This window comes from Chelonia mydas, chromosome 14, assembly GCF_015237465.2.
Source record: "Chelonia mydas isolate rCheMyd1 chromosome 14, rCheMyd1.pri.v2, whole genome shotgun sequence".
Lineage (NCBI taxonomy): Eukaryota > Metazoa > Chordata > Testudines > Cheloniidae > Chelonia > Chelonia mydas.
Window position 1 is genome coordinate 19,048,411 of NC_051254.2, and position 26,614 is coordinate 19,075,024.

Genomic DNA, 26,614 nt, shown 5'->3' on the forward strand with positions numbered 1-26,614 from the left:
ATCCCAATATTGAATTTGACCTTTGTGTTAATGTCTGAAAATGCTGAACCTGTGATCCAGGTGCATAAGGATCTGCGGCTGAAATTGTAGAAGTCTTTTTCATGGAGTTGGGTGTATCTGCTGTTTTGGGAAGGAAAACTTTTATGGTAAATAATACCATTATAACTGGGGCTTCCAGTTGGGATCTACATGAAAACAGATTCAAGGTCATTTACATTTTAAAGGCTAAAAAGTGGCAAAGGCCTCGGAAGAGAAGTGAAACATGTACTGTGCTTACTAAATCATGAAAGCCAGAGTTATAGAAACAGGAAATTATCATTTGCATTTTATTTAGCTGTAGTAACATGATTTTTCCATAATCTTCCTAAATCTAGAAGGAGCTATCTTAGAGAAACTCAGAGGGAAAAAAATAAAAGGAAAGAAGTTTTGTCCTTATGTAATTGTTGAATATTACATACAAACAAACTCAAGAACAGCACGAAAAGCTATTCCAATCTCTCTATATGTCAATGACTTGGCATTAATGTTAACTGTCTCATTAAGGGGAATGTGTGTACAGTTGTCATGAAGAGGATATATGAGGCTTCATACTACTGTGCATAATTACGGAGTTTACATGTTTCTACTGTATGCCATTTTCTGATTTATAACAGCACTTTAAATTATGCTTCGGGGCACCAAAAGAGCCAAATACTGCCTACAGACAGCTTCCCTTCTCACTGCAGGGTGTGGGCAAAGCAGCTTTCCTACTATTTTTGTTATTGCAAGTGAAAAAAATATAGAAGCAAAAAGAAAAGGAGTACTTGTGGCACCTTAGAGACTAACCAATTTATTTGAGCATAAGCTTTCGTGAGCTACAGCTCACTTCATCGGATGCACCTTAGAGACTAACCAATTTATTTGAGCAGCATAAGCTTTCATGAGCTACAGTTCACTTCATCGGATGCATAGTCTCTAAGGTGCCACAAGTACTCCTTTTGTTTTTGCGAATACAGACTAACACGGCTGTTACTCTGAAAAATATAGAAGAAATTTCTATTTGTTTCTCAATGAAGATACAAGCAAATAGTGCAGTTGTGTTCATGTATTGTTTATTGAAATCAATATATGTGCAGTAGGGACAGCCTTCAGGCTGGGGCAAGTAGGTCTACAATTTAGATAGTTTGATATAAGCTCTCTTTCTTTGTAATAGTCATAGTGAAAAAAGCAACAGAAAAAGCTCCATTAATATAGGAATGTCTTAACACAAAAATCCTCAAGGAGATCTATAGAACTTCACGTTAGTTTCTGCTTTTGAGACGCGAGAAAAGCACATCCTGTATGGAATGGGGAAGAGTGTACAAACAAGGCAGTGCCCTTTAGCAATGTCTAAATGTCAGTCTTGAAGCTCCTTTGCTGCTGTGGCTCCCACTCAGTCCTAGCCTAGCTGTGAGAATGAGGCATTCCGTTTACGTCGTCTGCAGCAGAGAGGCGCTGTCCCTTGCAGTTCCAGACAAGTGCCTGGGACTACGTGACAGCGCTCAGGTCTACAATGAACACTTCCAACTGAGTGGGAGGCTGTTGGGGGAACAGCTCAGGGCACTAGCGGGACAAAAAGACTTTACATTAAATAAGAGCTGAAAAACAAGAGCATTTCGCTTCCTTTACTGGAGCCTGTGCTTGCCGCCCTACCCTTGTTGCCTAGTTTTTCCCCCTAATATATATATGGATCTCTTTAATAGCTGCAGCATGTTCCAGGCTTTACCTCATGCTCTTTAATTTCTACCAGCCAAGACATAATTTATTGTAGGTTAAATGAAGTCAGCAGCAAGGTACAGTATCTGATTCTTTTCCCTTCCTTTCTCAGCCTTCTCTTTCATTCCTTTAGCTGCATGGCGGTTATTTTGTTACTGCTTGTGATTGCACGTCTGTGTGTTTGTATAGACAAAAAATGTTATGTCTTTGTTCTGCATCTGGGTGCCAAGCAATGTACTGCGGTTGTGACAATGGGAAATTGTTAGCCTTGAGCTGACTTTGCGGGAAAAATCGTTGATGGTAGTGAGAATCATGAATCGTTTCATTGCAAATGATCAGAATTCAAGGCTTAAGGTGCCGTACACGGAGCGATTTGTGTAATCACTGGGATGAGGGAAGAGAGATTTGTGTATATGATTAAAAGGGGGGCTATTAAACGCTTAAGTAAAGAATGAGACGCCACCACATTCAAGAGACTCAAATCAAAAGCAGTTTTTCTTCCTCCGTTGTGACGGTGTGAACCTGTTGTTCCCCTCCTTTGATGATCCAGCAAGACAGAGTCTACACCAGCACTATGTAGCACTCCCACCATTATTAAGAAGAGAGCTGTGCTTTCCCTCGAGAAGCAGTATCCTAAGTCTCCTCGGGTCTTAGAGCAAGATACAGTCTCTTCTGCATGTGCAGGGGTGACCCCTTTTACCACCCTGGTTTTGCATGTTCATTTCGCATCAATTGCATGTAGTGTCAGAGCTTGCTACCCCTGTGCAAAATATAAGGATGACCACAATCACCGACCCCCAAAACAACATGTATTCGCTGCCAGAATCTACAGAATGAACATGAATCAGAGTCATGGGTTACAGATTTGTATTCTAAGCATGTCAAGGGGGTGGGGGAGGGGAATGTTTCTGTACAGTACATTAAAGCCATTAATCATGATGGTTGCAGGCCCTGCATCTAGCCCACTGATCTTCCTAAAAGCTTTTCCTCTGCGGTATTTGTTACTCATTACAATGTTAGCAAATTCTCCAACGTGTGGTGTGAGGATTATTTTTTTAAACCGTCCATTATAGAGTCTGAAGAAGCTAAAGGTCCTTCCCACCCACAGGAAGACCGAATTGGCTGCTGTGCAGTCAGACCCTCCCACTCCTGGGCATCTCAATGGCTTTTGAAAATGCCAATCAGGAGGAGTGCCATAAGAGGGCAGTAGGGCAATAATAACAACAAAAGGCAACAGGAATTGGAAGGAAGAGCTGGCTAATTTCTTGCTCTTTGGGCTTTTATTATTGCAGAGAGCTGACAAGCAAAGTCACTGAAGTCCGGCTGCTTCCTCCTTTCTTCCTCTGCCTGTAGAATAAAGAGAATAACACTCTTCTGTAGTAAGAAAATCACCTTTAAAAATTTAATAGACATACCAAAAAGTAATACAAAGACTCACAGATGAAGTGTGAAAACTGCACCAAAAAAGTGAGTACTATTTTCTTACGACTTTATGCATTGGAAACAGTCGGTAGTTTGACTCCACCCCAGGTCAGGCACTTGCTTGATCTGTTACATAATGTGAGGATCCTTTGTCTTTCAAGGGGTTTCCATTTTTGAATAAGTAATGCAAGTCTGGGCTGCTGGAAGGACTTAACTTTATACCTCAGGGTAGGGCTAAGTTGCAGCCAGTGCACAGTTAAGTGACTTGAACTTTTTTTATATATTATCTCTGAGACAGGTGGTGCTGTAGTAGAATTTTTTGTTATAGATTACAAGGTCACAGATAGCCAGTACGCAGCCCATACTTCCAAATGGGCCTGCCTCTTGTATTCTACCTTACTGATACCATTCAAATATTAATTTATAACCTGGTTTTTTTTTTTCCCAGGAAAGGTTTAATTATATTTATTTCTCTGGGCAAGTTGTGATGGAAATGACATTTAATGTAACCTACTGATGCTGGTTTTTTGTGTGTGACAAGATCTTTTATACAATTTTCATTATATTCTGATTACGTTTCAAATGGCTTTATGTGACTAATTTATGGTATACTATAGTGGTTGCCATATATACTGCAGTCATTTCTCTCTACTCTCTTTCCTTATCCCTGCCCCCAGTGTTAAAAATACACCCAAAGCTGTAAAAGCCAAGCAGGTGAACTTCCCATCAATGTTTTCATTGTAATAAACATGTTGGGAAAATGTAACACACTATCTGAAGTCATAGACCTAGTTAAAAAAATGTTTTTTGAGTAGTGTTTTTTTTTGTTTATAACACACATTTCTATTATCTCTTTCAGGAATGTAGTAAAAAACAGAAAAATGATGACAAGCAAAATACATCGATTGATCCACTGAGCACAAATGATGAAAATGAGGAGGTAATGTTCCTTTTTTTTAAAATGATTTTATTAATCTAAGGTATATTATTGCTTTGATTTTTAGCCTTTTCTGTTCTGTGCCTTTTTTCCCTTTGGAAAAGAATAAATAAATGTTCGGATAAGCTATACACGAATAAAAATATGCACTGTACTTATAAACCAAAGCCCTACTTATAAGAACCATTGACAGAAAATAATCCAGAAGGGAGCTGGAATAGGTAGAGCCCTGCAAATCCGCGGATATCCACTTTATAGCCACAGATATATGTGGAGCATTTTTGCAGATCGCAGATGGAAACCGATGCATTTTATATCTAAAGCTCTGCAAATCTGTGGATATCCACAGATGCAGATATCTGCAGATCATTTTTGTGGATCAGATGCGGATACAAATTTTGTATCCACATAGGGCTCTAGGGATAGGGATACAAACACAGGGTTTGGTTTTTCAAAAGTACTGAGCACCTGGAACTCCTATTAAAGTCAATGGGATACGCGAGTATTCAACAGCTATGAAAAGCAGGTTCATTATATTGATGGTTTCTTAAGAAGGATGAAATTGAAAACAGCACTCAGTGCAGAGCACCCACGAGGTAATTTCTTTCAGTGGCTTTGTAGAAAGAGTCAAAAAGTCTGAAAATGCTTCCTCGAATCTTTTTTTTTTTTTAAAAGGGGGGGAGTGGGGTTGTGCCTGTTCTTATTGTATCTCAATCAATCCTTTTTTTTTTTTTTTTGCACTTTTAGTCCTCCAAATAAATGTGGTTCATAATTACAGAATGATATGCAGCTGATACTTTACCAACACTTAAAATGACACAGTATCTCCCTTCCCCCCTGAAAAAAGCATCTTGCATTCTAAGGGCCTGATCATTCATGGGGCTGAACGCCTTTGTCTCTGAGTGAAATCAGTAGAAGGTTAGGGTGCTCAGCATCTGACCTGATCTGGTCCAACCCATGAAATCGTTACTCCCATGAGTGGTCCAAATGACGACAATGGAATACTTGAGTAAAAGTTACTCACAAGTCAGAGTTTGTAGGATCAACTCAAGGCAAATGCAATATACAAGACAACAGTTTCCATGCAAAAATTGACCCTACAAATTTCTTTCTTGTGAGTTGGGGTTTTTGTTTGTTTGTTTGTTTGTTTTTTTAAAGAAAAGGAGGAGGGTGCTTGACGCTTCAAACCGCATAAAAGTATGTTCTAACTATAGGTGAAAGAGGTAATGTTGCTATAGGTCTCATACCTGGTTTGCTAAATTACACTGAATAACACTTTTCGTTTGAGAGTTTTGCAAGGGGTCTGGAAGTCTCTCTCTCTCTCTCTCTCCTTTGCAGAAGTTCCTCCTCCCTCAAACAAACAAATAATGTTCCATCCATAAATTATAGAAGTGGAAGGGACCTCGAGAGGTCATCTAATCCAGTCCCCTGCACTCAGGGCAAGACTAAGTATTCTCTAGACCATCCTGACAGGCGTTTGTCCAACCTGCTCTTAAAAATCCCTGATGATGGAGATTCCACAACCTCCCTAGGCAATTTATTTCACTGCTTAACCACTCTGACAGTTAGGAAGTTTTTCCTAATGTCCAACCTAAACCTTCCTTGGTGCCCATTGCTTCTTGTCCTATCTTCAGAGGTTAAGAAGAACAATTTTTCTCCCTCCTCCTTGTAACAACCTTTTATGTACTTGGAAAAGGGTTATCATGCACCCTCTTAGTCTTCTCTTCTCCAGACTAAACAAACCCAATTTTTTCAATCTTCCCTCATAGGTCATGTTTTCTAGACCTGTAATCATTTTTGTTGCTCTTCTCTGGACTTTCTCCAGTTTGTCCACATCCTTCCTGAAATGCGGTGCCCAGAACGGGACACAATTCTCCAGTTGAGGCCTAATCAGTGTGGAGTAGAGCAGAAGAATTACTTCTCATGTCTTGCTTACAATACTCCTGCTAATACATCCCAGAATGATGTTTGCTTTTTTTGCAAAAGTGTTACACTTTTGACTCATATTTAGCTTGTGATCCACTATGATCCCGAGATCCCTTACAGAGCTGTCATTCATATAATGTAACACAAAGACAATGCAAGTTTAGGGCCAAATCCTGCTTCCCATAGACATGGGACTCATCTTGTTTAAGCCATTGAGACAGTTTGCCTGACTCAAGTGATCACGATATGACCTTTCCTTTGTTTTGTGCCCTTAAAAACTATTGCCAAAGTTTTCAGACTTGGGTGTCTGATGTTAATTATGTAAATACATATTAGGCATTGAAGAAGCCTGAGAAGGTAAGTACTCGCAACTGCCTGTGAAGCTAATGGATGCTATGCTCAATGCCTCTTCAGATCAAGCCACTTCAGGTGCCTAAATATGGATAGGGTTTAGATGCTTAACTTCCAAAATTCTGAGTTTGAATTTTTTTGCCACTAGTATCTTCTGAAAGATACCACACAATATCTCAAAATGCTTTGGCATAGAATAATACAGTTTAATAATTTCAGAGGGGCCAAGAAATCAAGAGGTACTGAATAGACCATTTTCTAATTTTAAATGATACACACACACAAGGGGGACGGTCTTGTGTTTTTAACAAAATAACAGAACTACAGTTGGAGTTTAAATAAGCCAGTACAAAGGCCCTGAAAGTTAGCTTATCCAATCTCCTTTCATTTCCAGAAAAGTGAATTCCATAAATTGGCTAGTGCTAAAATATTCCTTAGTGACTGCCTAGCTTGTGACAACTGTGTGACATCAGAAGAAGGTGTCAGGATTTTCCAGCAGAATCAGAAGGAACTCTTTCGCATACTCAACCTTAACAAGGTAAAGTGACAAAGCATGCAGGAATTTGTGTGAGAGGAAGGATGTGAGATAGTGACTAAGCCGTTTCAGTGATAACTAAAAACCCTTGAATAGTATAGCAGTTAAAACACTTCATCCGTAAAAGTAAGATCATGGCTGTAATCTAAATTTTATGAGATGTATTCTGTAAGGCATAAGTAAGAAGCTGTAGGGCAAAGCATGATGATTATCTCATAACTTCAGTAATAAACTGTTGGGTGTGCAGTTATAGTGTTGTAAAACATACACTTCTTGAGTGTTGGAGGCATTCTGTTTTTTGTGATCATGGTGAAAGTATGAGATAATTTCATACCTTGCGCATATTGTTATCAAAGACCTGACTGCAAAAATGGAATTGTACCATTAGTTTCTAGTACAGTGGTGGGCAAACTACGGCCCAGGGGCTGCATCCGGCCCTCCAGACACTTTAATCCAGCCCTCAAGTGCCCGCTGAGGAGCAGGGTCTGGGGCTTTTCCCACTCCAGCCGGGGAATGCGGTCGGGCTTGCCCCACTCTGTGTAGCTCCTGGAGGCAGTGGCATGTCCCACTCAAGCTCCTACGTGTAGGGGCGGCCAGGGGGCTCCACACGCTGCCCCTGCCCCAAGCGCTGCCCCTGCAGCTCCCATTGGCCGGGAACCGTGGCCAATGGGAGCTACAGGAGGGCGTCTGCAGACATGGCAGTGTGCGGAGCTGCCTGGCCGTGCCTCTGCATAGGAGCTGGAGGTGGGGGGGGGACATGCTGCTGCTTCCAGGAGCTACTTGAAGTAAGTGCTGCCCAGACTCTGCACCCCTGTCCTCCTCCCACCCTCTGAACCCCTCAGTCCCAGCTCGGAGCACCCTCCCACACCCTGAACTCCTCATTTCTCGCCCCACCCCCGAGTCCTCACCCCCTCCCGCACCCCAATCGCAATTTTGGGAGCATTCATGGCCCACCATACAATTTCCATATCCAGATGTGGCCCTCGGGCCAAAAAGTTTGCCCACCCCTGTTCTAGTACATGCTTTAAGGTATGAATGATACCAGGCACATTTGAAAGGTGTGTATTCAGATGTGTATCTTGGGTTCTTTTTCCTCTTGCAAAATAAATAAATAAAATTATAGCTTCTGTCTGACACAAAGAGTGCCATTTTATTGCTGAGGGTGGTTCTTTGGCAGCTTTCCTAATACACACAATACTTGAGTCTGCTGATCTTGACATTGACTTAATAATCTACCACTCCGGACTATTGTACTCTCACCCAGGAGGCAACAGCTACTCTTAAAATTTCATTTTTAATTGAAATTGATACCACTCTCTCTACCTATTTGATATATCTAAGTACTATCAGTGTAAGGATTCCTCCCAGAATATTCTAGCCAGTTTTTAGGACTGGTTTGATTCTGTAGCATGATGTGGTTGTGTAAGTGTGAGACAGACAAAGATTTAAATGTAGCAGAATTATTGCTTTCTTCCAGTTCTAATGTCTATTAAGTAATCTGGTGCAGGATTTCTCTATTCCTGTTTTATTGCTTGTGTCTTTTAAGTCTTCCACTACCATTGGTGAGGAACATACACGACAAGCATCATGTCCTAACTAAAACACAAAGTGTACATCTTCACATATATGACGTGATCCTCACGAGAATGTTACCTTTGCACATCAGTCTTTTTCTTCAACCAAACACACTTGATTGTGCATATATAGCATTGTTGGATTGGTTTGTTTTAGGGTCCAGTCCTGCTGAATGCCTTCAATTCCAGTTGAAGTTAAAGCCACTGGGGCATCTCTCAGGATCACATCCTTAGTTTGAAGGATCAAATTTAAAATTTCAAATCTCCATGCTCCTGTAAACCTTAATCTAAACACCTATATTTGTTTCCAAGCTCTTCCCATATTTTGGGAGCATTATGCTTCCCTTAATTATCAAAATCCTGTAAATGTTGATTCTCTAACTCTGCTTGCCTGCTTAACAAGCCAAGGATAGGGTTGTCCTGGGAGGGATGGAATTCCTTGAGTCATACAACAGCAACTTCTCCAGCTGAGTGACTCTCAACATTAACAGAACCAGAAGGAAATTCCATTCTACTCTCTGTAAGCATGGTAGTTGCTTCATTGGGGCTTTCATGGTATGTTTGTTTAATGCGTAGGAAATTAGAGGAGCGACTCTTGAGGATGGGGAGGGAATGAGAAGGAGAGGGACCTTATGCTGTTGTAATAATCCACCTGCATGCTTTGTTTATTTTCCAGAAATGTGATACCTCAAAACACAAAGTGTTGGCAGTGTCTATATGCCCTCAGTCATTGCCTTATTTTGCTGCTAAATTCAATCTGTGCGTAAATGATGCAGCTAAGAGACTCTGTGGTTTCCTCAAAAGTCTTGGTAGGTTCTGATTCATTATTACGCTGGGAGAACACAGCAGGGTTATCTTGCGTTTCTTTCTTCCCTGACAGAATTTTGCAGCACTGTCCAGTTATAAGAGACTGTTTTGCAATTGTTTGCAATCCCTGACCCATGTCCCTGCCCCCTGGGGCACGCCACCAAGGGCAGGTGGACTGTCTGGGGCTCCCCACAGTGGCCTGAGGTCCCTGGAACCGTGGTCCGACTTCGGCTTCCAGTCTGGCCAGGGTGTGGGGCCTTGGCCCATCTCAGCCCCTCCCCCCCCCCCCACCAGAAAGAGACGGGCACTTCTCCTGCGTCTCGGGCAGGTGTGGAGCAGCACCACAAATCCGAGACAAATGCTGTCTCAGAGTCATTCAGTCCAGGACTAGGACTTGAACTCTGCATTTCAGAACTGCCCCCGCCCCGCACCCAATTCAGGACAGGTGGTCACCCTATGCAGGAGTGATTGATTTGGAGAACAGCTGCATCCTCCTCTGTCTTCATCACTATCAAAGAGAGCTCCTACAAAGTACTTTTTCAGAGTTCCTTTACCCCACGTGACTTAAACTGAAAAATATATGTAGCAGGAGCAAAAATGTGTGCTGAGGGTGCTGTGGAAATACAGGGACCTACCTCCTTATTTGCTGTAATTGTCTGAAGACAAAGTAATTTTGGAAAGGAATGTTACGAATTGTTTAAGAAAGCAGCCAGTTTGAACCACCTTGCAGCCCTCTAGGGGGTGGTGAGTGTCACTACTGGGCCTCCCTGTAAAGGGCCAGTGTGAGGTAAGGAAAGTAAAACTATTGACCCATCTGTCAAGTGCTGCAACGTATGAAATGTTGCCAAGTGGAAGCAGAAGGAAGCCCCAACTGTGAGTAACTGTTTTGAAAGAAACTGGGAAGTTTTAGTTATGGAAGAGATAACCTTGTTAGAAATAACACAAGTGACTGTCATAGTCTAATTTCCAGTCCATGGGGGAAATCCTGGCCACAAAGAAGTCAATAGGAGTTTTATCATTGAGCTCAGTGAAGCCACAGTTCTCCATATACCTTTACTAAGGGGAATTTTACTCCTCATGCTATCAGACCAATCCTTTGAGAGTTTGAGTACTGATAATAGTCTTAGAAGTTCTGCTTCTTTGTTCCTGTTCACTGTTGTTTCAACAATTTTTTCCAAGCAGTATGCAGTCTCTCTATTTGATATTAAAACTATACTTTTTTGATGTCTCATATACCATGTGCTTCTAACACTTCCTATATGTGTACCATTTTACTAAAACTTCCTCTTTCCTATAGTTTTTCCTACTTAAATAATAGGGAAAAGAAGACACTTTTCCTCCTCCAAGATCTATGTCATAGTTTTCCACAGAACAAACGTTATAAGTGTGTGTAACTGATCTGTTTTTTTCCCATTAATAAGGGAAATAATTATCTGAAAGGAACACTGTAAGTATTGGTGGGCCCCAAATTTATTTTAGATTGTTTACATTATCTGGGAATACATTATACTAGGTACAATGGTATAGATAATATTTTACAGCTGTATAGAAACACACTGACAAGTAAATAGATGGGAGGCCTTTGGTGATGTACAGAACATTGTGCAGGTATTTACAAGTATTTAGGCAAGGGCATCAGTGGAAGGTTGTCCTGTTGCAGGGATATAAAAGTTCGTACAGATAAGTATAAGCATTGGTTGTAAAATAAAGTTCATAGTTTGAGTCCTTGCCAGCAGCCGAGTTCTGCAATAGGGTGTAAGTGTTCACTAATGGGCAAACTTTCTATAAGGAAACAGATTTCCTTTTGAAGTTTTGAAGGGATTCATATTGTTAACAAGTCAGCAGCTTTTTAAAAATCTGTGGCACAGACAATGTGCTTTCAGATTTATGGTTTTGTTGTTCAAGTATGCTGCAGGTGTTAAAAGTGTGCCAAAAACTGGAGGGCAAGCAGGGTTTGTGCATTGTTTCTTTGAGTTTTTAAAGGTTACTTAAAAGCCTGGAGATGGGGAAGAAGGTCTGTGAGATGCAAAACACTCCAGGAGTTAATTCATCACATATTCTTGTCCTTTTGTTTCTTAGGGGTGCATTATGTATTTGACACCACTATAGCTGCTGATTTCAGTATCCTGGAGAGCCAGAAGGAATTTGTGCAGCGGTATCGACAGCGGAACCAGGAGGAACATGCCTTACCAATGTTTGCCTCTGCTTGTCCTGGTGAGAAGTTGAGTCCCTAACTCTGCAGTATTGTATAGTCCCCCATTTATCACTACTGAAATAAAAATAGTGCAGTTCTAGTTGTGTATCTTGTAGAGCATAAGATTTTTGGGCTCTATATTTCAAGGATTCTGAATCTTACAGCACATCCTCCTTTCCTGTAGTAATACTTGGCAGCTATAGCACTGTTCAGATTCTTTGCAGACATGGAGCTAGATTCAGCCCTGAGTTAAACAGGCTGCTGCGATGGAAGAAAATCTACTGGAGAGCAGGGGGTTTGGTACCACATGGCACATGCAGCTTCTTCTCTGCCAGGGAGCCAGGATAGCAACAAAATTGGGCAGTGTAGATGGGGAGAGTGTGGCCAAGTTGGATATGGAATGTGCTGTATCACTACATCCCTGAGGCAATCTGACATAGGGGTTCTCCTATGGAGCTCCAACTGCAACTTAAAGCTGTTGTCATCCAGCAGAACTGTGAGAAAGATGAGTAGTGCAAATGCTGCCTACCCTCCCCTGAGTGTGAATTCAACCAGGGTCTGTTGCACACTGCAGGTTCAGGGAAGCAAAATTAGTAACTCTTTGCACACACCGTTAACCAGTTAAGTTTCACATTCTCCCTGTGAGAGAGGCACATATTATTTAATTTTATAGATAGAGAAACTGAGGTACAGAGAGCTTAAGTTAAATTCATGGAGGTTAAGTCCATTAATGGCTATTAGCCAGGATGGGTAAGGAATGGTGTCCCTAGCCTCTGTTTGTCAGAGGGTGGAGATGGATGGCAGGAGAGAGATCACTTGATCATTACCTGTTAGGTTCACTCCCTCTGGGGCACCTGGCATTGGCCACTGTCGGCAGACAGGATAGTGGGCTGGATGAACCTTTGGTCTGACCCAGTATGGCCGTTCTTAAGTGTCTTGTCCAAGGCATCAAAAGGAGTCTGAGCAAGGATTAGAATTTAAGGAGTTCCTGACTCTGAGTCATGTGCTTAAACCACAGCACTCTCTCCACTACATCATTCTTCTCTCACTGTGTGGTTTTGGCTCTGCCTTCCGTTTCTTTGAATTAAACATTTCCTGTTGAAGAGCACCATTAAGAAAAATATACTTTTACTAAGTGCTTTAATTAGAAATCATGACTTCCATTAACCCATGCAAAGTTTTTAACTTGGCACTGGAGTATGGAAGGAAATGGTGAAATGAAACAATGTTCACGATGACTGTGTGAGTGGAACAATTTAATGTTGAAGGGAAGCCATCAACTTGAAATATCACATTTCTTTCTGAGAAGTGTATGCCTTGTTACAGGGAACACCTACCATTACTGGAACCAAGACAAGTTAAAGGGGACAATTTTTTCCCCAGTTTGTTTACTTTGTATAGTCAGTTATGCTATCCCCCTGTATACTCAGTTAGCTAGTCATTTTAGCCCAGATCCTCAAAGGAAGTTACTCACCGAACTCAATAGCAGTAAGGAGCCTAAATACCTTTGAAGATCTTGCTGAAAAATCCTTTATAAACATCAACAAAGGAGCAGAAAATGCTTTCTTAGCAATAATTATTGTACATTTCAGGACACATCGTTTAAGAGGAGGTACTCTATCCAAAAATGGATTTATTTATTTTTTTAAATAGTTTAATATTAACTAGTTCAAGTGGGCAGTGTTCCAGTCAGGAAATATTACTACAAAAGAGAAATGAAGGATGGTTTACAAACATAGCATGCTTTCCTTGGAGGGTTGCCAATCTCCATAATCTGCCATTATCATTTAATGTAAAATGTGTGGGCATATAATTTTGAATAGATTGTTTGTTTGTTTTCTGGAAAATGATGGTTGTTTTTTTTTTAAATTATACTCTTACGTTTTATTGTGTAAAGGTAAGTATCTTTGTCGGGTGGATAACTTCTGTATATTCTCTGCTGGATGTGTTGAACATACACTTCTAGGAGCTGCATGTATATATCAGGAGGAGAATACCCTTTAGGTTCGTCTGTTAGGAAAAAAGCGTTCTAGTTTGTTTTGTCTCCTGTGTTCAGAAGCAGATGTGCCATATGTTGTCTTTCCCTGCAGCTTGCAAGGTTTAAACAAAAAAGCACTCAATTTATCTTGTTACTCGTGATTTACCGGTAATTAACATTTAGAGGCCAGTCCAGCTCCCATTGAAATCAGTGGCAAGATTCCCAAATTGACTTCATTGGGACTGGGATTAGGTTCTCAGAGAGTATAGTGGGCTCTAGAATAATTGCCCATAAGTGTGGTTTTGTGTTACAACTGAGCCAGAGGAAATTTGTTTTCCCTCGTCTACAAATCAGAGATAATAACACTTATTCACCTCAGAGGGATATTATGAGTCAGTCAATTAATGGAGGGCACTTATGGGTTTATCTACACACTAAGTTTGGCACCTGCTTTTAGCAGTGGCACAACTGCATTGGTGCAAGCTATTGTATAAGTATTAGTGGAGACAGGTCAGATGTTTTCAGCACCACTGCTGCAAAATAGGAGCAAAATATTGTGGTAGACAACTCTCTGATTGCAGGTTTTATTGTCATTCACAATGATACCTCATGCTCAGTTGCTCTCTAGATGTATAGTAAATATGTTCAACTTTATTTCAAATGTCTGGGGGTTTTTTTGTTTCCATTCTACGAACCTATGATATAAATTGCTCCCAGAAGTTCTGTTTGTTTAAAGGGTGCATTCCTTTATCTCAATATTGGTTTAAAAGTGTTCTGTACACAGAAGATCACTCCAGATTGAGGCACAACAGTTTCACTTCTGTTTCTTTCAGGGTGTAGTTCTCCACATCTTGAACCATTGCCCTTAAGTATACAATGACATAGTGATCTGTGATTCAAACTAATGCTCTCCTTTGATTATAAGACTGCAGAGACCATGATAAAGGGTCATCTTTTGTGGATGCATTTTAATCTTATCATCATATGAGGTTTCTCTGCTTTCCTGTTGGAACTGTGAGGATTTCTCATTTTACTTCTGCTTTTATATCCCCTACTCAAGACCTGGCATCACAACAAATCAGCCGTTTGCCTGATAGAGACTAAACTATCCTTTAGCTCTTGTTGATTGTGTTCCTTAATTGGCCAGATTGGTCAACACTGAGTGACATGAAGCACTCCCGCTTGGAATTGATCTGCTGTTCCCAAAAAATTCCCATCCCCTGCTGACTCCTAAAGCAAGGGACTGGGACAGGCAGTCACAAATAGCAGGAAAGTACATGGCTACTAGGTGACTGTTCAGGCCTGTTCAAATGTCTTTGGCCCACTGGGCCAAATTCATTCTCACTTTTTTTCCACTGAAGTGTATGGCGTTATGCTGATGATAAATTTGGCTCCGTATTTCTCTGTAGTTTATAGCAATATGTAGGTGTTCAAACCACACATTTTTAGACCATTTTTCATACAGCAGATACCACTGATGATAATACATGAACTGAGCCTGGGAGCATTTACACACTGATTTGTGGTTTCATAAGACTTAAAAAAAAAAAAAAAAAAAACAGCAACACCCAGAACTGGTAGTTTAAAGCTAATATAAACCAGAAGATGGCCTAGAATTAATGCAAACATATGAGGAGTCTGTATGGTTAAGTAGAAGTGCTTCACTCCAGTAAGAAGCAGTCAAGTTTCTGCAGACCTATTGATGAGTAGGCAAAAAACAAACAGTGCATGTGTGAAGTGCAGATAAAAGCCTTGTATTGCTCATTCACAAAAGCTACTTCCATAACTAAACAGTGACTAATGCCCCTGTGAAGCTGGAGCTAATGGAAACTTGTTTGTTTCCTACCTATAGATACATGGTAGAAGAGCACATGAAATAAATCGCGCCTACCTAGCTGTCTGCAGCTGCTTGGATTTTAATGGAACTCCACTGGGTTTGTGTGATTTATAATATTGAAAACATTTGGTTTCTGAAAACCAGCTTCCTAGGCACTGCACTGTGATGACTAATGAAAATCATGCCAGATGTTTAAGGGCAGGGCCTTCTGAGAACATTGATCTAGAGTGACGTAGTGGAAAACTTCTAATTTAAAATAAGAGGTACTACCTCTTTTTAGGTTTCAGAGTAACAGCCGTGTTACTCTGTATTCGCAAAAAGAAAAGGAGTACTTGTGGCACCTTAGAGACTAACCAATTTATTTGAGCATAAGCCATCCAATGAAGTGAGCTGTAGCTCACGAAAGCTTATGCTCAAATAAATTGGTTAGTCTCTAAGGTGCCACAAGTACTCCTTTTCTTTTTCCTCTTTTTAGAAGCATAATCTGTTCTACAGTCATGTACATGATATGGGGTGTGTGGGTGTCATATAATTGTTAAAGGGCTTCAGATTCCAGTGCTATCAGTCCAACTTTTATTCCAGGCACTAAAAAGAAAAGTAAAAAATGTGGAACATTTATTTATTTTTCATCTGACATTGAGTGTGACAAGGTGAGACCTATAGCACTGGTTGGAACCAGGCATAATGAAGGTAAACACAATACAAACTTCTTGTTCATAGCTCTGACAGGGCACCTCAGTCCTGACATGCAGATCCCTTAACTAACTAGCCCTTGCTTCTCTTGAGCACAGATAAATAAATGTATGTTGGGGGGAGGGAAGTTGGGGGGTGTTTCTGTAATGCAGAAAAATGCCTGTTAGGGTCTCCTGTGAAACTGGACAGTCTCATTGTCTCTTTTTTTAACCAGAGTTGGGAACACCAGGCAGGAGGACAGCTAGTGCTCCCCTAAAGTGCACATGCCTTGTATAATTCTCCTCATACTGCAAAGGTGTCATCTGAGTACCATCCTGATTACAATAGTGTCTGCTTTTATTTGTCCAAGTGCCTGTTTTCAGCTGACCCGCATGTATAAGTAGTGTGTAATGTCTTCACTTTTATAGTGCTGCTTCTGTATGGTCTCCAAATCTCAAGATTACCACAGGCCTACAAATATAACGTTTCCTGGTAGCATGTGCTCTGTAGCCATTGTATCTCTCTTACAAACACTAATCTGTTTGGGGACAGAGAGCTTGTCTGTTGTGAAGTGGGTGTTGCCTGTGGGCTAACATATTGGGCTAACCCTAACATTTCTGTACTGTTTAGTTTTTGAAGTGGCAAAATATAAATCTACCAATGTAATAGACACATTGTAGGCCCAGTGGTTAGACACTAGCCTGGGACTTGGGAGAACCAGGTTCAATTCCTTGCTGTGTTCCAGGCTTCCTGAGTGACCCAGTCAAGTCACTTGACCCCCTCCGTGTCTCAGCGCCTCAGCTGTACGATGGAGATAATAGCATTGTCCCGCCCCACAGGCATGTTGTAAGGATAAATACATTAAAGATTGTGAGGCGGTCAGATGCTACAGCAGTGGGGACATAAAAGTACATTAGATAGAATGTATCTGTTAATATTTACAATAATACACAGAGATTTGGGATGCTTGTGGGGTTTTTTAAGAGGATATGGATAATTGATTTTCATGTATAACCGTAGCTGAAATCTGATTTGGCCAGGCTTGTTCCCAGTAATGCAGTGAGTTTTTAGATGATGCTTCATTCGACACTGCTGTTCTGGAGAAGGCACACTGTACAGTGTACTGGGACACTGAAACTTAGAAAACAGAAGGTTACAGAGTTACTCTTCACTCTCAGTAGAGTGGAGCAGATTAGTAAATGGTGATCCAAGTGATGGCTGCCAAAAAACGTTGGCTTATTTCATTATTAGCTGAATCCCCAGTTGAGATGCTCTCGTAAATTTGTGCATTCAAGCGGATGTAATACATAATTCACTTCACAGTGGATTCTAGGTTATAGAATTAATTACCCAGTAGATTCACCAAATCCATTTGTAGATTCCTCTTAGTATCCTTCAGAACAGCAGCCCCCATCAATAAATCTTTTACTGACATGGACAAACTGCATAGTCAGAGTAGAAATTTGAAAGCAAGTGCAAATTGTGATTGTCTTATGGAATACTGAGGTGAGGTTTGTTCTCTCCTCAGTGTGTAGGGAGACCTCAGACTTGTCCAATAAGTGTGCAGGGCAAAGGAAAGGAGTAAAAGGAGGAGGGGGAAATTGTATGATCCCAGTCTGGGTCCCCTCAGTGCGAAAGTACTCATGGAGCTACGTGTAAAACGGCAGGTGACTCCTTGAAAGTCACTGGATATCTTTTCATCTCCTGTGAGCCCTTAATACAGCGAGATGCAGGAGTTAGCTCACCTGTACAAGGGTCAGGCAGAGAGCTGCTGGCTGAAGCTTCTCTTCTTTGCTTCTGCTGTACTTGGCTCAGCCAGGGGAGCACCAGTGGATACTCCCACCCTAAGCAAGCTGTCTGAGTGAGGGCATGAGGAGGAAGAGCAACCAGAGGAGGAGATGAAGGGGGTAAACAGAGGAGAGCAGCAAAAGAGAGAGTGCCTAGAAGAGAATAAAGTGAAACTGAGAGAATGGACTGAACAGAGATAAGGAAGGACAGTCCAGTGGTTAGGGTGCTAGTCTGGCACTCAGGACATCGGAGTTCAGCTCCCTGCTTTGCAGCAGATCATTTGCATGATATTGGACGAGTCACTTAAGTCTCTCTTGGCCATCTGTAAAATGGGATAATAGAACTGCCCTACCTCATTGGGGCAGTGGGGGGATAAATCCATTGACTGTGGGCACTCAGATTGTACAGTAATAAGGCACCACATAAGTACCTAAAAGATAATTGGTGGCAACTGTGCCAGGGGAGAGCAGAAGAAGAAACCAGTCACCCATCCAACAATCCATAACAAAAGCGGCTCCACCAAAAAGAAAAAGTTGGAGTCCATCAATGCAGGGAGTCTCTGGAGAACATAGCTTCTGTTGGCATTAATAAGAGTTATTGCAGAAACTTCCTGCATATGGTGGAAGAAGTCCATCTTCCATTCCCCACTTTTAACAAGAAGTTTCCCATCAGCCTCGCCATCCCATCATGCTGGATTTTTTTATCCCTTTCCTCAAGGATCCATTTCCATATGCTCTCAACTTTGCTATCTTTCTTCATTCACTGTAATTCTAGGTTGGATCCGGTATGCTGAAAGGGTGCTTACCAACTCAGTGACTCCACACATTTGCACTGCGAAGTCTCCGCAGCAGATCATGGGGTCCCTGGTGAAGTGTTACTTTGCCAGGCAACAGGTAATTAATTCTGCTTTTCTTGACTGTTCTAGAGAATTGTTCTCTTGCATGTTGGTTTCTAATACTTAATTACAGATGTCTTACATCTCCTCCCACCCATTCATTCTTCCTAAACTGTCTGTGCTTACATCTCAGGCTAGATTGTACTTTGCTGCTATGCAAGTGTGCAAGACAAAGAACCTCTCAATTTCACCCCACGCTGGCAGAACATAGTTGCAGTCCTTGTGCTCTCAATGCCTCATGGAGATAGATTTTTTTTTTTTTTTACATAAAGAATTAAATCCAAAGTGACCAAAGTAAAGCTGGCATGCCAAATGCTGCCCACACAGTTCTACAATACAATCTTTAAAGCAGAGGGTATCATGCAGACACTACAGGTCCCAGCACGCAATGCTCTGTCATCTCAGATCGAGCTGAAGCATTTGTATGCTGAGAACTGAAGTATCCACTGGTTCTGAGTTCACAAGTTGATTCTGCCACTAATTTTAGGTACAGTCTTGAGCAAGTCATGTCCTCTCTCTGCCTCAGTTTCTCCATGTAGGGTGACCAGGCATCCCAATATTATAGGGACCATCCCAAAATTAGGGGCTTTGTTTTATACAGGCAACTATGCCTCCCTCCTCCCCCCCCGGCCAAAAGTACCCTGATTTTTCAGACTTGTTGTTTGGTCACCCTATCCCCATATGACAGATGGGGATAATAATACTTAACTATCTATTACTCCTGGAGGGATTCTGCGCCAAAAAATGCAAAATTCTGCATATTTTATTTGTCAAAATAATGCAATATAATCACACCAGTTTAAATAAATTACCAAAACAATTGAAACTACAATACAGAAAAAAGTCACAATAACTATTCATCATTTCCTAAACACATGAAAGTTAAGTAACAAACACTTGGTTACTGATACCCTGCATTCCAGTAATCCTGGATTTTCATTTAAATTACATTACAGAGCACCAAACAGCAAAAAAAAAAAAAAGTAGAAAGTCATATAGTTTTGCTAATCATTGTCATGGACTTGGCTGGGTACTTTGGGAAGTGCTTTGTTCTGATTATCCTGATATTTTACTGACTGCTTGCTAAATGTTTTATTTGCTCTCATTCTTTTTTTTTTTTTAATGGGTAAGTAAAATAAATCCTGATCTGTAATCTAACTCCATTGTGGCACTTCGGCACAGGAAAAAAGTGAGAGAGTGCATAGCTCTTCCTAGCTGAGGATTCCCTTAGGGTATGTCTACATTTGTAGTGTTTTTGCACTGTAAGTTTAACAGGTGATGGGGAATGGATCAAAGTAAAGCACTGGTTTGTGTACTCACTTAATTCCTCAGGTGTGTTTACATTAGCAGCACTTCCATTGCTGATGAGAGCAGCACTCTAGGGCAGCTATCCCACAGTGCAGCTCTCTCCATTTTGAGGATAGGTCCTGTGGGAAGGGGGCGGGGGTGATCGCGGGGCATCCGGGGTTCCTGCACAGCCACCTCCTCCCCAAACACTGATCAGCTTCAGTAACTCAGCATTGCTCCAAGCAGGGAATCGCTTGCTCCATGGAGCAGGCATTGTCACCTGGTCAGATGATAAATGAGCACTTGCCAAGAAAACAGGAAAGGGAGTTTCAAAGTTCCTGGGGCTTTCCAGGGGGAGAGGTGGATGTCTGTTTACCTGGCAGCAGAGCTGCTGGCAAGAGTGGTCACCTAGGCACTATAGGATATCCTCAGGAGGCTAAAAGCTATGTAAACGGAAAGAACATGTCTTCACTTGCACTTCACCGCAAAAGCATCATCAGTAAGAGCTGTATGCCTCTCGTGGATGTGGTTTTTCTTCAAAAAGTCATTGGCAAGTGTAGATGCTCCCATGGTTTTTGCGCAAAAAAGGGAATTTTTCTGCTTTAAATGGCAAGTGTAGACATGCCCTTACTGTCATTTATAATAAGACTTCTTTACTTCGCTCTGGCAATGTAGGGGCCTTAAAACTTTCACAGGTTTTAATGCTCCTGGAGGCGTTGACTGAGAATGGGAACAGTTAATTAACAATAGGAACAATAGGCATGCTGCTACATTTCTGCCTCAGAGAATGAGATCAATTAACCATCAACAGCAACTTTAACAACTTTACTACACAGTCAGGGTGCTACATTTGTCCCTCAGTGAGTGAGATCAGTTAACTCAAGCAAGCTGCTTCATTTGTGCCTCTAGCCTGTCTCATGCATATAAAAAGCCCTACCCTTACACGCCAGGGAGCTGCAGTCACAAGAGAGGGACAGAGTCTCACTTGCTCACTTTTTGGCACACATGTACGCCAGCTTCTCTCCCCCCCTCCGGTGACAGTGATCAGGTAGGCACGCATGCCCAGCTCCCTTCCCCCATCTCTGAGGCTGCTCCGGGCACACTGGAACAGACATGCTGCCTGACCTGCTGGGGAAGAGGCATGTGTCCCCCGGCAGATTTTTTTTTTTTTTTTTTTTGCATTTTTCTGCGGGGGGGGGCACAGAAAAATGCGGCCCATATGAATTCTGTGCCCCTGCGTGGGCGCAGAATCCCCCCAGGAGTAACCTATGACGTAGGGGTGTTGGTTGCATCAGTGAGTTATTGTAAAGTGCTCTATAAATATGTATGCTGCTGGTGCTGTTAGTAGCTGTCAGCCTCCTAGCAAATGATCAACATCTCCTTCAGATGGGCAAAGTATGGGTGCCACTATGATAAATGACAGCTGCAGCTCCAAATCTGGACATATCCCACGTCTCAAAATGCACAGCACTAGAAGTAGCTTCCGTGAGAAGAGGCTTCTTGCTTTGTGTTCTTACAGACAAATTTTAGTTAACCAGGTCACTTGGAAGAAGTAAGCTGTATAGCCTAATGTGTTTGTTTGGGATAGCTCTGACAACTACTGTAACATAATTAACTGCTACAAAACAAAAAAAAGTTGCCCAAGTTGCTGTGCCTTGCACTTAGCTTCAGACCTAATGTGACTGTAAATATAACCTGTGTAATTTTCTGCAATAATACTTTCATCCATGTTTGTCTCCATGCATTCTTGGCCTTTTCACAAAATTCAGATGTGCCCTTTTTATTCCTTAGAACCTATCTCCAGATAAAATTTTCCATATAATCGTGGCTCCTTGCTATGACAAAAAATTGGAAGCCCTGCGGGAAGATTTTTACACCCCCTTGTATAACTCTCAAGATGTTGATTGTGTTCTAACATCAGGTAAAACCTCCTTTAAATGTACTCCTATATAAAATGGCAGCATGATTCATCAGTTGTTTGAACTGACTTTATGCTAGGTCAGCTTTTTATTCATTTAGCATTTTGTAGCTGTCAAAATAAGGTTTAGTTTCATCTGATTCCAAAAAAGGACCCTTTCTTGAGTTACTGACTGTATATGTATTGCATAGACATTGGGTGTGGGATAGATAAAAGAACAAAAACTGGCTGTGTCTGTGTTCTGCTCTCCTTGTCTTATCCAGAGCAAGTATCTGAACTTGCACTGCAGTCAAACCTTTCTGACAGGCAAAAGCTGTCCTGGCCAGCATTTATTTTGTGGCTTTGTCCTCCTTATCTACATCCCGCCTGTTAATTCGTTAACACACCTCTCTTGGGAAGACTACTCCTTCCAACCTTCTTGCCCCCCAGCAGCTTCAAACAGCTGCCTTGTTTTTGCACAGAGGGGCTGGGGGGAATGGAAGGAAAGGGTTGTCTTTTAAGATCAACCTGCCACAAAAACATTTCCTCCTTTTTTGGGCAATGTGGAAATTTCTCCCAAATACCACCCTGCCCCAAGGCTCAGGAGGCGTATCATCCAATACTGGGCCAGTGATAGGTTGAAAGTTATTCATTCATTCTTAAACACTGCCAACATAGTTTGGTAAATATGTGGCACATCCAGAAATGTGTGGTGATGTGGTATGGCATAAAGGTATTCTTGGAACTCCTATTGGGTGACCTGTAAGACTCATTCATGGCTTCGTACGAAGGTTGCCAACTTTGGATGTATTCCTGGAGATTTCATCACATGACATAATCTTTAATTAAAGATTAATCGTTAATTCCTGGAGACTCCAGGCCAATCCTGGAGGGTTGGCAACCCTACTTCATACCACACTGTCCATGTGTTTTTGCTCTGCCAGTCTCAGCTATCTGTCGTCTTGAAGAGAGAGACTGTGTGTGTGTACTTTGGTCTGTGTTAAAGATAATTGTCCTGCATTGCCCTACAGGTGAAATTGTCCAAATAATGGAGCAGAAAAATATATCTATGAAAGAAGTGGCTGAAGTGGCTATAGACAGTTTGTAAGTAGCTTTTGCTGTGGGCTATGTTGTTGTTGTGCCAGTGATCAAATAATGTTCTGCCATACATAGAAGTCACCACATGTGTAGTGCTTTTTCAAACAAATAAGTTATTCAAAACAAAAGTTTGCATGCACCAAAACCAGACTACACTGAAACCTGTTCACATACACAGTGGCAAAAGAAACCAGCATTTTTCTTTTAGAGGCCTCTTGTATCTCCCAATCCATGAAGTGGTAAAATGCAACAGATAGCCCTTTCTAATGGATATATTTTTATACTAATCCAAAACCAATCACCTAAAACAGCAGCCTCTTCCAAAATGAATTCCTCTCTAATTGTTTTTAAAAGCCTAATTTAAAAGAATGAAACCTGTGCTGTGCCAAGATTGTATGTTCAACAGGCTTCGGTGTCTGCAATGGATATGATTAAAAAACCCGCAAGTAGCTTTTATTTGTATCTTTGTGCAGTAGTATTAGGTCTGTATAAAGTGGTGAGATTCTGGATTCCACTGAACTGATGACTTGAGTTAGTGTTATCATGGGGTGTTTTGATGCCCCACCCTAAGCTTTTTTTTTTTTTTTTTTTTAAAGCTTTGCTATAGTTGAACCTGTGTAAGGGCTAACTATTCATTCCCTCAGGGTGTGTTCTCCTTCTAGTACCCAGCTTCCCACTAGACTGAGCTGGGGCAATTTCTGTGGGGTTTATTCTGTGTTCTGTCATCCCTTCATTCAGACCAGCATCTTGACAGTAAATTTCCATTTTTCCTATTGTCTTCATGCAGAATTAGTGACAAATGAACACCACCCTCTCTGGGTATGTTAAATGTTTTTTTCCTGAATGGAGCAGCTAGGTTCTATCCAGATTAGATCAAATAAATACATCTATTGGTTAAAGGACAGCAGAGAAAAGTCATGCAAAACATTAGAGTATTTGTTTACTCACTGCCTAACTAGTATGGAAACTATCATGTACACTCACAGAATTCCTAGAGTGAGCTGTAGCTCACGAAAGCTTATGCTCAAATAAATTTGTTAGTTTCTAAGGTGCCACAAGTCCTCCTTTTCTTTTTGCGGATACAGACTAACATGGCTGCAACTCTGAAAATAGATCCGCTTAGTTAGTTACAAAGGTAGAGTCTCAAAGGTTATCCAGTTCCAATTTGTGTGTGATGCGTGTTAGTCCAGTCTCATTACACAGCTGCATAATGAAGTGACAACTCTCCTGCAAAGAGTGGAAGAAAGCTCCTTCAAGTCTACCCAGAATCCCTTTGAGTTTCTCCCTTCATCCTCAAATTGTATCTCGCCTAAGCATTGTCTACACTAGGGAAGTCTAGGTTATACAGTGATGATAACGCCTAAATCCTGTTTACACTACAGCCTCTGTGATTACTTTTGCTAATGGGGCTGCACTGGCTGTGAGTTGGGCTGCACTGGCTGTGAGTTAAAGGTACCCATTTTCTAAAGGCTTACAGAGAGGCCAGGTCGGTGGCTTTTTGTTTTATTAAAGAGCAAGCTTGATCTCAAATTTTAAATATACCATTGGAATGTCTTTTTAAGCTGTATTTAGGCTAATTTATATTAGGGGTGAGAGCAACACATTAAGAGGGATAACATAATATCAGAATTGAATCAGGCTACCAGACTTGACATCACAAGACTTTATCCGTCCCTATGGTGATTTTGCACCCATTAAAAACAGATCTTCAGAGGAACAGGAATGAAGTGAGAACAAAAGCTTCTCCAGTGGCATCTTACTTTTAACATTAACATTAAACAAAATTAAACTCCTCTTTAAAAATAAGCCCCAATACACTTGAAGCTGTGGTATAATCATTGTGATTGTTTGTTCAAGTTACTTTTTAATCCTAAATGACTTCTGTTGTAATTCTCATAATTACTATCTTAACTGGAGAACATTACTATAAATATAAGTTAGGCAAATACAGGACACACTGACACCAAACAAAACCACAGCTGGTAACAACAAAAATCACCATCAGTTAAATAAACCCACCATTAATGGTCTGGCTCAAAGAGCAGGTGGACATGCTGTAAGCCTGGTTCTCACTTGTTAAATGTAGGTTTTATTCCTGGTTCCTTAGGAATAAAACCCCAACTTTTCTGTGGTTCTTTTAAGTTAGATGTTTGATATATTATTATTTTGCATTAACAGTTCCTGCCTTTGGTTTCTGGTTGAATGTAAGGACTCAGGCTGCTACTACCAGCAGAATGCACAATCTATATAGCACACAAGCAGTGTCCCAGCACAGGTCACACTGGATGCTCAGGGAGGAGTGCAAAGTAGACCAGAGCTACAGATGCTTTTCCAGCAGAAGTGAGAGCAGGGTGACGAAGTTGTTATCCCCAGAGCAGCTAACAGGCTGGGACTGCTGTCAAAAACGCCTTTTTCTCACAATAGTGATGCCATGTATCCCTAACCACTCCTTTTCTACCAGAAAGATAAAGTATTTGCCAGTGATTCTGTAGGACTGCATTCCCATCACCTACACCCCTTGTGTCCCAGCATAAAACTGCCATTTTGATCACTAGAGATCATTCGGTACTATTCTTTGACCAGACATGAGTTAATTCCTGTATTTATTTACTTATTTATTCTACAAATTTCAGCTTGGATAATTGTGTTCTGCCGACAGGTGAATCCAATGTCAACTGGATATAGTATTTTTCACTTCCTGCTATCCAACAGCTACCATGTTCCATGGAATGATCCCTCTATATTGTTTCTATATCAGTTTACAGACATAGTGTTGGAAATCCTTGAGGGCACATACAGTTCCATAGAAGCCAGCAGAACTGCTCTTATGAGCAAAAGTTTGAAGGATCAGGCCTATGATCTGTAAAGTACTTTTAGATCCTTCAATGTTAAAAGTGCATCCTACATTACAATAAACATGATCTGATATTTATTATTTCACATTCATTTTGTTTTGGCTGGGGGTTTTTCACAGTTAAAACAAGTGTTTTCGAATTGCCTAAGTGCTGATACAACTCAGTTTCTATGTGACTTTGAGTGTGGTTTTTAAAATGCCTCTTAACCAGCTGGTCTTGATGGCTGTTTCCAAGCCATTTCATTCTATTATGTATGAATATATTTTGTTAAACTTCTGTTGCCTGAAGTTTTTGAAACTACAGTTTTTTTTCTCTTTTGCCATTTTCATTTTACCACTGTCTCAAAACACAAATTGGACAAGTTCATTTCTAGGAACAAATATTCTTTTCCCCTGACAAAAAATGTTATGGGAGAGAAAAACAAATCTCATTTTCTTCAGGTGAAATGATCAAACTCTGAGCTTCTTTCTCCCTCCTTTTTGTCCATTTTCTAAGGTTTGGTGAAATAAAGGAGGAGGACTTAGTGCGGCATGATGGGAGGAGATCTGATGGGTACCTGGAGCACATCTTTAAACATGCTGCCAAAGAGCTGTTTGATATGGATATCAAGGAAATCACCTACAAAACACTAAAGTAAGTTGGATTTTGGATGTTTGTATTAATGGAATGGGATAACATGAACCTCAGTGCAGTAACTAGGTATTCCACATATCAAAATCACTGGTTTGCATTGTCCTTAATAAGCTACCTGTAAATTCACCACTGGAAAATCACTGTTGCTAACTCTCTTGTTTTATTAATAATGCTGCTGCTTTGAAGATGGAATA

General features: G+C 41.0%; 1 protein-coding gene across 5 annotated transcripts in view; it reads left to right on the top strand.

Annotated features, from left to right (window-relative positions):
• Positions 1-26,614, top strand: part of NARF (nuclear prelamin A recognition factor) — a 37,580-nt gene that overhangs the window by 6,042 nt on the left and 4,924 nt on the right. For 3 of the 5 annotated variants that reach the window (XM_043528957.1, XM_043528958.1, XM_043528959.1), the window contains 9 exons: positions 3,027-3,201; positions 4,016-4,096; positions 6,765-6,908; positions 9,156-9,288; positions 11,366-11,500; positions 18,530-18,648; positions 21,729-21,858; positions 22,866-22,938; positions 26,283-26,420. In XM_043528957.1, coding sequence (XP_043384892.1) covers positions 3,175-3,201; positions 4,016-4,096; positions 6,765-6,908; positions 9,156-9,288; positions 11,366-11,500; positions 18,530-18,648; positions 21,729-21,858; positions 22,866-22,938; positions 26,283-26,420 — 980 coding nt within the window. In that variant the 5' untranslated portion in view covers positions 3,027-3,174. Of the gene's footprint in view, positions 1-1,414; positions 1,812-2,922; positions 3,202-4,015; positions 4,097-6,764; positions 6,909-9,155; positions 9,289-11,365; positions 11,501-18,529; positions 18,649-21,728; positions 21,859-22,865; positions 22,939-26,282; positions 26,421-26,614 lie in introns of those variants that run through there. The other 2 variants (XM_007072511.4, XM_037913349.2) reach the window with 2 other exon arrangements.